At 40.8% G+C, this 10,990-nt stretch overlaps 1 protein-coding gene across 2 annotated transcripts in view; it reads left to right on the forward strand.

The window, feature by feature from the left end:
- EFNB2 (ephrin-B2) overlaps window positions 1-10,069 on the forward strand; it is a 42,803-nt gene extending 32,734 nt beyond the window's left edge. For both annotated transcript variants that reach the window (XM_005884475.2, XM_014531953.1), the window contains exons 3-5: window positions 7,291-7,383; window positions 8,100-8,213; window positions 9,651-10,069. In XM_005884475.2, the coding sequence (XP_005884537.1) occupies window positions 7,291-7,383; window positions 8,100-8,213; window positions 9,651-10,039 (596 nt within the window). In that variant the 3' untranslated portion in view covers window positions 10,040-10,069. The remainder of the gene's footprint in view (window positions 1-7,290; window positions 7,384-8,099; window positions 8,214-9,650) is intronic.
- Window positions 10,070-10,990: the final 921 nt, after the last annotated feature.

The following is a 10,990-nucleotide window of genomic DNA, read 5'->3' on the forward strand; positions in this document are numbered from 1 at the left end:
GCATGTTAGAAAAAAAGCTTTTTTTTTTTTATGGAGTCATGTTTATTTTTTTTTTTTTTTTTTACCTAATGAGAGATTCCACCTGCATAAAATCATTATCATTTTTAAGCAATAAAATCTTAGACTTAGCAAGGGATTTTTTTTTTCTCAGCAGAATTCATTAAAAATCAAGACAACATGTATTGCAAGCAATATTTTAAGGGGAAATAAAGTAAACCAGTCAGAAATGATCTCATGTGTTTAATCAGGCCTCTCGTAAAAAAGTGGGAGGACAGGTAATTTATTGCCAGGACTATTTGATCTTTCTCACAAAAGTGTTAATACTTGGTGGGTATTTTTTTTTTCAGTGATATATACCCCTGAGGTGTGCATACACTTACATTCACACACATACACATACACACACATTCACTACTTCTCTTCCCATCTTTTTCACTTGGATGGCATGTAATCAGTGACTTTTCAGGACTATTTATCGAAGATAACTGTGGGTCTTCGCATCTTCAATGATCATCACTTGATCTTTGTATACAGTTTTTAATAGTGAAAAGATTGTATGAGTATCCTGGACAGTGTGGCTCAGTTGGCTGGAGCATCATCCCATACACCTAAGGGTCCCAGGCTCAATTCCTGGTCAGGGAACATACCTAGGTTGTGGGTTTGGCCTGGTTGGGACACATACAAGAGGCAACTAATCAATGTTTCTCCCTCACATTGATGCCTCTCTCTCTCTCGTTCTCCCTTCCACTCTCTAAACTCAATAAACATATCCTTGATGAGGATAAAAAATTTTTATGAGCAAGCTATGACAGAATTTCTTATGTTCTAAATGTGGTATTTATTACTTTATATTGTTACTATTCTCTCAGTGGATTGACCCTCAATGTCCAAGTCTCATCTGATGTATGAGATATGAGCTATAATAATATATATCATATTGGTACCTTTGGACTTACCATTGGTGTCTAGATTGTCAAAGCAAATAAAATCATGTCCATCTAAACTATTATGCCACAAGAGGGGCACATTTTCTCATCTACAATGTCTTGTCTCCTGTCTTCCCCAAAAAATAATGTAAAATGGCAAAGTAATATATGTCATTAAATCTTTCAGTGAACTCAAAAAGACAGTTTACTAAGCTGTTTTAAGGCTGTTACATTTTTTAAAACTCTTTTTTCAGAGCTGTCAATATAACATCCTAATCCTATTATTCATGATGAACATTTGAAATTGTGGAAATAAAATTATACCATTTTATTAAGACCATCCACTTATACTCAATACCTGGTATCTCTATTCATATTTTAATGCTAGAATCCAAGAGGGAAGGTCTAAATTGTGACTTCATTTTTAAATTCATTTTTCCAAATCGTTCTGTCTAGTGGAGAAACATAAGTAATTGTGTTGTATGGAAGTCACTGGTGCTGAGACAGTTATTACTTCTTAATGCCTGATTTACTGCTTTAAAATTTCCAAGCACAACCATAGCGATGTGGTTCCAATTTAAATGATTCTTCCTCTCACACTGGAACATGGTTTTCTTGGGTGAGAAACACACACATACCCTGCCTCACGAGGAGCTTATCCGGTGTTTTAACTGGGAACTATTCCCCACACACTAAAATCAGGTAATCAAATGCCGCTGAGCGCTATCTCATCAAGTGGAGAACTTAAAAAAAAAAAGAAGCTTTTGTGGGTATACAGTTTCTTTTGAAAATATGTGCCTTTGTATTTTTCTCCTGTGTGAGGCCATTTAAGAAGTATTCATAAAACTTTTACTCTAAGAGCAGGCATTATGGGATAAACTGCCATGTTATTTGAAAGAATGTGGAGCTTTTTTTTTTTTTTAATAATATGCCAAGCAAAAATAACAGGGCTGTTGGAAAGTCGTGGTGGTGTATTCCTTGTTTCTTTCACAATAAATCGAACAAAGAAAAACACAAAAAGGGGGAGAAGTTAGAAAAAGTGAATCTTTCTTCTTCCTTTTGGCACATGTACAGATGTTTCTTAATTTTTATTACTTTTTTTAAAAGTCTTGACCTTTGGGCACTCAGTGAACATTATCATTTCCAGGTGAGATTGGTTTCCCCCCCTCCTTTAATTTGGTATCAGAAAGGAGAACCATGGTACCCAAGGCATTAAACTGCTTTCATTTGAGCTATACAAAATGGGATCTCTGTTTCTTTAGTACATATTTTGAATTTGCATCACACATTTGAATTTGAACTGATGTCGGGGTGTTAAGTAGACAGAGCTTAGCTTCCTGGGTTGTATGTTGGCATTAAGTAATTATATTTTTATCAGCCTCCTTGTTTTTCAACTTACATATCTCATTTCCATTTTTTTTTTCTTTTAGACACTCAGAGTCGTTAGTCCTGGTAGAGGAAAACAGTAGCCTTGTCTCAGTGCCATGTTTATTTTAATGTCTTGGCTTTACTTTCCATATCCCTCACTTGATTCTGCTTCTTTTAGTTCCTGTGTTTGCCAGGTAACAGGCTTCTGGTTTTCAGAAGACTGTGTTGAGCTTAAGGAGACTAGTGTGTAGGAAGGCTGGTCTAAGAAATCAAAATTAGCAGGGCCAGCATATGATGACGTGGTAGAAAGGAGAGTAAGGGCAAAGAGGGTGATTTTGAGAATGCTCATAAAATGCTGTTTCATACTCAAATAAGAGTGACTATGTTATGCATAAGCTTTATAGAAAGACAAGGTGTTCATTCTTGCTAGAAAACTGAACTCAGATTTTCCTGACCCTGTATACATATTATCTCTCTCTCTCTCTCTCTCTCTCTCTCTCTTTGGTTTACCCTGGGCCAGAAATTAATAAAAATATTTGCTTTTGAGTGTCCACCCATCTCCCTAACCCACCCAGCCCCATCGCAATAAGCTACATTTTAGAGTAGTTTGAAATATTCTGCAAAGCATTAGTATATGTTGATGATTCATCCTTTCCATTATAACCTAAGAATTTTCCTTCATAGTGAAGCTATGATTCTGTAGGATTTTTTTGTGCTGCCCTCATTTCTAACCTTTTTGTGAATGCGACCCATATATCAGCACCAATCCAGCAGTTGAATTCTCCATCTGATTAACACAACATTATGGATACGATGGACTAAAAAACAGCCAAGATCCAGTGCAGCAGCTTAGCCTCCTGGGTGCAGAGCAATAACAGCCTAATGAAGACATGTTTTAAGTGCAATATTACTTCCTCTCCCTGGTCACAGTCTAAAAAACACGGCCAGAATATTCTTGCCCTTTCAGTCTGCTTTACTCACTGGTGCTCTGTTTTTCTACTCAGATAACCAGTATACTATTCCCAGTGAGCAGAAACTGCAGATAAGTTCATGTGCAAATTAATGGGAAACCACAGACGTTGTCTGTGTAGTTTTAAAATATGAAGAAGACTTTTAGGCAGTGTGAACTCAGGGTACTTTTTTTGCTGAGCAATGATCTCCACCCACTGAAAACCAGGCCCTGGGGGAACAATATAGTGCTTTCAGTATACTCAGTACATGCAATTAGATCCCTGAAGCAAAAGCTTTTAAAAGCAGGCTATAAAATGGCCATGTATTTTTATTAAACCGATTTGCTAACTGCATGGAGAAATTTTTCTAGTAATTTTTAATTTTATAAAGTCTTTTTTTTTTTTTTTTTTTTACCCTGGGCCAAGGAACAAAAATGTCTGGGGCCTAAAAAGCTTAGGTATAACCATGTTATTTTTCTGTCTCTAAATGATTCAGTGCAATTTTATCCATTTAGTAATTCTGATTGTGGTGGGATTAGATCATGCTTGTAGAGAGATACAAAGAAAAACAATGTAGAATGAGGTAACAATTTATTTTTACTTCCTTTATGTTAAAAATTCCCCCAATACATTCCAATCAATAATAAAAATAATTGCAATAAAAATAATTCCGTTTCCTCTGAAATGGAAATAGATTTTATTCCCACGCGTAAGCAGTCTCTTGTTGTTTTTCAAAGTCAGCCACTCAACCTTTTAAAGCTTCTTGGTAACTGGCTGTTGCAGGAGAAAGCCGACGACGGGGCTTGTGGCTTTATTTCAGCATTCTCTGCCAGCCAAGGGGCACGCACAATCAGGGCAGGCCACTTGCCTCTGCAATTTCTCAAGGTGGGGGTAGGGAGTCCCCTAGAATGAGAACCACACCCCCTACCCTCCCCATGAGGAAGTAGTAGAGAGGAAGTAGGTCAATTTGGACTGTGGGATCCAACATAAAATAAGTTGAGGTTACTCTGAATTATTTTATGCTTGCTATAAAGTTTACCTGCTGAAATTTCAGTTGGTAGTAACATCTTAAAGCAGGGTTTTCTGTGACAATTTAGGTCATTCCTAATTTAGGGCAAAAATATTTTCATGGCAGAATATCTAACTGTATTTTAAAAGTTAGCCCCGTATTTTTTTTTATTCTTTTTTTTTTATATTGTCAAGTTTTACATATGTCTCCTTTCCCCCCAATGGTTAGCCCCTTTTTAAATAGCCAAGTGTTCCTGTGCTGTTTTAACATTGGTAATGAATTTTTCAATGTCTTCCAGTAGCTTTTGCAACTTCCAAGTTGACTTAAAGTGGAATGAAGCAGAATGTAGGAGAAAAACTGTCCTCACTCACAGTGTTTTGCCTCTTGGCCAGCTCTCCCCTTCAGCCCCACTCTCCCCACTGACCCCCACCCTCCACCATCAGCAGTAGCTTCAATTAAGTAAGACCTCTGCCAGGGTAGCATCCATGGGTTCCCCTCTCTGCAACAACAGGGCTTAGAGGCTTCTTTCTCCCCAAGGAATACACAAAATTTCAACTGTTCAGGGCACAACGCACTATCATTCTCACAGTGTTCTTCCTGCCATCTTATAGTCTGTGGATGCTAAATTATAGATCGCAATTTAATTTGAATACTTTTAGCGTTCTTTATGTTTGGGGGTTATCTGGACCCAAGGGAGCTCTGCACAGTCTTTGGTATTGAGGAAAGGCATTGAGCTACAAATAAAATCTAAAGAAAAAGTCACTGCAATTATGGGCATCTCTTGTGCTTCCAGGGTGACAGAGTAGAAGTAGTTACCTCGTTTCTACCTCTGCAGATGTCGTTTTTAATTTTATTTGCCAGTGACTCTTCTGTGCCCTGCCTTGTCTTACCCTTTCTGCTGTTCATTTTTTTTTCCTTTGAGACCTAAATCTTTGACCTTTCCTTCTCAAGATTGAAATAAATCTATATTTTTCCTATTTTTTTTTCTGCACAGCACCCTTCAGCTCCTATTTTTATCACTTGCCAGCTTAGTGTTAAACAAGAAAAAGTCATTTATCTTTGAGTTTGGGTAAATTTGCCTGTGGGTGCATTTATGTGTGTATGCATTTGAAAACAGAGATTTCACTTGAACTAAGTAAACCCAGCAGCCAGAAAAAAGACATTAGTTTTCTAGTTTCTTTCTGTATGAAAACATATTTTAATTTTTGAGGAAGATCAAATGAGAAAGCTCTAAATAATTAAGAAAAAAACTATAACACTGCTCTATATTTATCCATAGATATCCATAGATATCCATACTGTTCTAGGTCTTTAAGAGAAAAAGGAACTTTGAAATTTAGGCACCGTTTTGGAGAAGGGAAAGGGGAAAGAGAAAAATGAAGAAATGGGGGGGGGGTAGATGATTTATTTAGATTCATATTTTTTAGTTTTTAAGTATTTATTTTAGCTTTGCTGCCACACATTTTCTTAACAATCTGCAAGAGGCTACTACCTACTTTCTATCCCCTAAAATTATTATGGCAACTTTTGCCCAGTTTCCCAGGAGAAAATCAGAATCAGCAATAGCAGAAGAGTGAGATATGATTGTGAGACTGAGAACTTTAAGGAAACACTCAGATAAGCAAAGAGATATTTATACATACAAGAGGTGGCCATTGTTTTTAAGGAAAGCCATGAAAGTAAAAGTCGATAACTCAAGAATACAGAGACAAGTAAATAAGTGTCTTATTGTCCAGTTCATATAATTATCCATGACACGCATATTTCTATACACGCATCCAGAATTTGTTTGCTGGCCCACCCACCATTTGAAAAACAAACAGCCCATTTTAAAAATGTCTTTTGGGTTTATTTTTATCAGAAAGTCTGTCCCCTTTTCTGTGCCTTTAAATATATAATGTTAGTAGAGAAGACTTTCATAATCAAAGTAGAGAATGATTTACATTGCAGAAGTGTATTATGAAACACTTCTGTTCCTTGCCCCTTGAACTGTGGAGGAATGAAAATGTCTAGCACTCCCCACCTTCTTTTCTCTTCTGGAACTTGACCTGTAATTTAAATCCTGTTCCTCAGCAAAGTACCTGGCAGCCTATCTTTTTACAGCTTTAGTTACAAAGCAATTCAGAGAACTCACTGTCCTAAAAGGACAGAACAAGAACATGTCCAAATGGAGTAGAGCATGGATTGTTTAAAAGGAAATTCTGAATGTGGTCAGATGTTCTTGTCCCTCCTCCTTCTGTTCCTCTTGAAATAGAAAGGGAACGAGATAGGTGGCTGCTAGAACCCTCGCCCTATATCCAGGACCAAACAGAGCAGTGGGATGTGTGGATCCCCCTCTCTCCATCCAGACTTGTCCCAAAACAGGGAGCATGGTTGAATCTTTGACCAAGGTTGACATCAGTTAATAACAACACACTCGTTCTTTGTAGTTGACTACAAAATGAGGGGAGCAAACTTCAGAATTTGAAAAGCTGAATTCTAGGACGTATATAGTACTTTTTAAGCTCGAGGAAGGCTGTGGAAAGAAAAAGGGGGTGTGGGAATCTTTTCGTGTTTACAGAACTTGGATGCTTGACAAACAGGGCGCATCAAGCTAATTGTTCTTGAAGCAGGAAATCTGTAGTAGAGGAAGCAGGTGTTGTGTGATGATTACCACGTTTTGAAATTACCGTAGTAACTACTTTGCTCTTTTGAGTCTGACCCCGAAATAGTCAGTAAGCTTTTTTGGAAGATGCTGTGCCTTTTATCTGTGTACTCTTAACTAAACCACTTGGTCATGAAGGAAGGAGAAAGTGCTTAAGTAAATGTGAAACCGGATAGCATACATGCGGCAGTGTTGACAGTATCCATTTTTCTTTCTTTCTTTTTTATTTTTATTTTTGACTTTCAGCATCCCATACTTTCAGAAAACTTATGACTAAGAGTGAATTCTTATTTTTCAAATTGTTTTCAGACATTTCATGTTCATGTAAAGTTGGCTTATTGATTTCCTGATTTTTCTTTATTTTTTTGTTTTGTCCATTTTATTTTCAATCAGCTACATCAAATGGGTCTTTGGAGGGCCTGGATAACCAGGAGGGAGGGGTGTGCCAGACAAGAGCCATGAAGATCCTCATGAAAGTTGGACAAGGTAAAGACCATCTGCTGCTTCATGAAGCCACTGTAATCTGGTTGAGCCCCCCAGCTAGCGTGGCACCAGTATTGCTAACACTCGCCTTCAGTCACTCTTCAGTTTAGTTTTGAAAGCAAACCTTTCTCTGTACCTTGAGCCACTGAGATTTCCTCAAGTCACTGTAACAGATTTCTTTTATTGGAGGTAAAAGTTAAGGTCAGCCAGGTAGAATGTCTATTGCCATATACGTGTATGTATATTTTTCTTCTCAAAAGCAAACCACCTCTATGGTTCAAAATTAAAATATCCAGAAAGAAAACTAAGTTTCTGCAGTTTTGCCCATTTCTGCATCTTGACTACAGAGGACTATTGTTTGTTGAGCCTTTTCACATATAGATAACCTATTGTGCAGAACGAATTACTCTTCTAATTAGAAATTGGTATAGTAGTCAATCAACTTGCTCAGTTAAATTGAAATGTCATCTGCAATGCTCTGCCTGCCAAATGCAAGAATCCCTATAGTTTCCACAGATGGCCTCCCAATCTAAACCTCTGAAATAACTAGTATAACCGTTTTGTTTTAAAAGGAACATTATATTCTTGTACCTCGTAGTCCTTTGCATAAAGAATCTTATGTTCATTGCTATTCATGCCTCTTGAGATATATATCCAGATCCTAAAGCTAGATCTTATCAGATGTCTGTGCGGTAAGTAATCATTTGTTTTTCATATAGATGCGAGTTCTGCTGGGTCAACCAGGCATAATGATCCAACAAGACGTACAGAACTAGAAGCTGGTACAAATGGAAGAAGCTCAACAACAAGTCCCTTTGTCAAACCAAATCCAGGTATAGCAGCATGACTGTGTGTGTAGTCTGTGTGCACCGTACACTTAGTATCTCAAGAGGTAGAGCAGAGTCAAAGTACTTCTACACCAGTAGGATTACCTCGTAGTTACTGAAGTCAGTAATCTTTGCTCTCAGTTAGCTGTTGTTAATTGCTCAGTAAGAACAAAATAATTCATTCCTGTAAAAGTCCTCCAATCGGAAGAGTGGAATTCATCAGATGTAAGTGCCAATTATTAGCACTATTTTCTCAGAACAAAGTTATTTTCATTGGCCGGCACTTTATTGTGCTGGTTGCAACACTAGCTTAAAGCCGATGCTAATGTATATATAATTAATGTCCTAATCCCTCATCTAATTATATCTAATCCACAAAGAGCCTGAATGATCCTCTTCTACATTTTAGATGGCAACATCTTAAAATATTACATAATGCTGTGTTTTTCAGGTGATTATCATCAAAAAACTTTTTTTACATAGTCAGTGTAATATAAAATATTAAACAGATCCCTGGCAAAAGTTTACAATACCAGATAAAATTGGCTGTCATTTAACTTCATTTTCTTAACAGTCTGAACAAACAGCTATGTATTTGTTACCACGCTAATGAGTTTTTTTTTTTTATATGGAAGTGGTTGAGCAGACCTCAGCAGTTTTGTATTAGGGATCCGTACGCCTGGTTGGTAGTCGTGTGAATTTAGCATCTGTAGCAATATTCCATCTCTTTCCAAGCGTCAAGGAGGGAAGTTGTTATTTCTAACTTTCAGTGACAAGATGTGTCAAATTCTTGTGACAAACTGATAAATGGGTAATATAATGATGCCAGGCAATTTTTTAGTGCTTCACATTTGGGTTGGCAGTCTGTTCAGCATGAGAGTTTCTGCTGCCTTCCAAATATATTTTAAGTGTAAATCAAATAATACAAACGAGTGAGGAGTTGAACATTTTCCCAGGCCCCATCGCTGCTGGGGTTGCCTGCGCGGCTCTGCCAGTGGGCGGGGCTTGTCTGGAGAAGGCAGGCGGCTTGGATTCCCGGGAACCCACCTTTCCTGGAGGAAAGCAGGCAGTGCAGCGTGGGCAGCAGACACTGACAGCCAGGCGCCTGCTGTGGCCGCAGGCTGGCTGACGTGGGTTCAGGCGTGAAGCAAGATCAAGGGCTGGCTGTCACGGCCCATCCAGGCAGCGGACGGATGATGATGTATGAAAAGGGAACGATGTGATTTGAGAGCAGCATGAAAATCCGACCTCGAGTCACATCTCCTTTCACATCGATTGCTGACTTCTGCCTTTTCCGTTTAGCTATTAACCGAGGTAATTGGTTTGTCAAAGCCTAGCCGCCCGTTAAAGCTCCGGCCCCGCTTCATGTCCTCGCTTCCCAGGGTCCTACGAGCAGCAGCTGGGACAGCGCTAACGGTTGTGGTGCTTTCTCCGCCTTTGCAGGTTCCAGCACCGACGGCAACAGCGCCGGGCATTCCGGGAACAATATCCTCGGTTCCGAAGTGGCCTTATTCGCGGGGATTGCTTCAGGATGCATCATCTTCATCGTCATCATCATCACGCTGGTGGTCCTGCTGCTCAAGTACCGGCGGAGGCACCGCAAGCACTCGCCGCAGCACACGGCCACGCTGTCGCTCAGCACGCTGGCCACCCCCAAGCGCGGCGGCAACAACAACGGCTCAGAGCCCAGTGACATTATCATCCCTCTGAGGACTGCGGACAGTGTCTTCTGCCCCCACTACGAGAAGGTCAGCGGGGACTACGGGCACCCCGTGTACATAGTCCAGGAGATGCCCCCCCAGAGCCCCGCGAACATTTACTACAAGGTCTGAGACGTGGCGGTGCCTTCGCTTTCCCGGAGCGGGGGCGCGGCTGACCCCTTGTGTCTCGAGTGGACTGAAGCACAGCGGGGGCGGAGGGGACACTCCTTCTCCGAAGGGCCCCGTTGAGCTGGACAGCTTACCTAGTCTGTAGCGTTTCGGCCGTGGTGAATCCAGATGCGCACCGACAGCTGGAAGACTTGTGTAGAAGGCGCCCGTGGGGACCGGCGCTCGCCTCACCCCTGTCCTCCTCGAAGCCATGTGCCGCGGTCACTCAGGCCTGCACCGCAGCCAAGGGAAGACCGTGGCGGGTGGACACGAGAGAGCCCTTGAGCGTCCTAGGCTTAGATGCCCTGGGATGCCCCGCCTGGAAACGCCGTCTTCTGCCTCGGGTGTGCCCCTCGACGTGTGTCGCATAGACCTCTGGCTCGGCGGGGCTTGCAGAGAGCGCTAGCGTTTAGGCCTCACGGTTGCACACGCCCGTTATCCAGGGCTCTGCCGTACTTCCCATGTGATTTCCCCTCACGCCACGTTCTGCATCACTAATGGAACATTCACGTTGGGGGTCTCCTACTCCATCCGTTTGCAACAAACAGCTACAGTCGAATGGATAATAATATGATACATTTCTAGAAATTGTGTTTGCTAAGAAGGAGCCTTCCAGCCAGACACTAGGCTGCCAGCGAGGAAGACTGGGAGCCGGTGGAAGGGGCGGGGGGAAGGGGGAAAGGGCTGTCTGCGAACACAATTCAACGCTGCTGCCTCTGAAACAGAAAGTTGGGAAAGGGGGGTGCGGGGGACCCAATTAGGTAGCACAGCACTTTGGTTTCACTACGATTTTAAGAGGCAAGTAGGAGACACAGCAACACACACACAGTGGATTAGGGTGCATTGGAAGGAATTCACTCTTATCAAATAGCAACTTGCAGGAAAAGAAGAATCCCTCTTCACTGGGTGGAACAA

This window comes from Myotis brandtii, unplaced genomic scaffold (assembly GCF_000412655.1).
Source record: "Myotis brandtii unplaced genomic scaffold, ASM41265v1 scaffold83, whole genome shotgun sequence".
In the NCBI taxonomy this organism is placed as follows: Eukaryota; Metazoa; Chordata; class Mammalia; order Chiroptera; family Vespertilionidae; genus Myotis; species Myotis brandtii.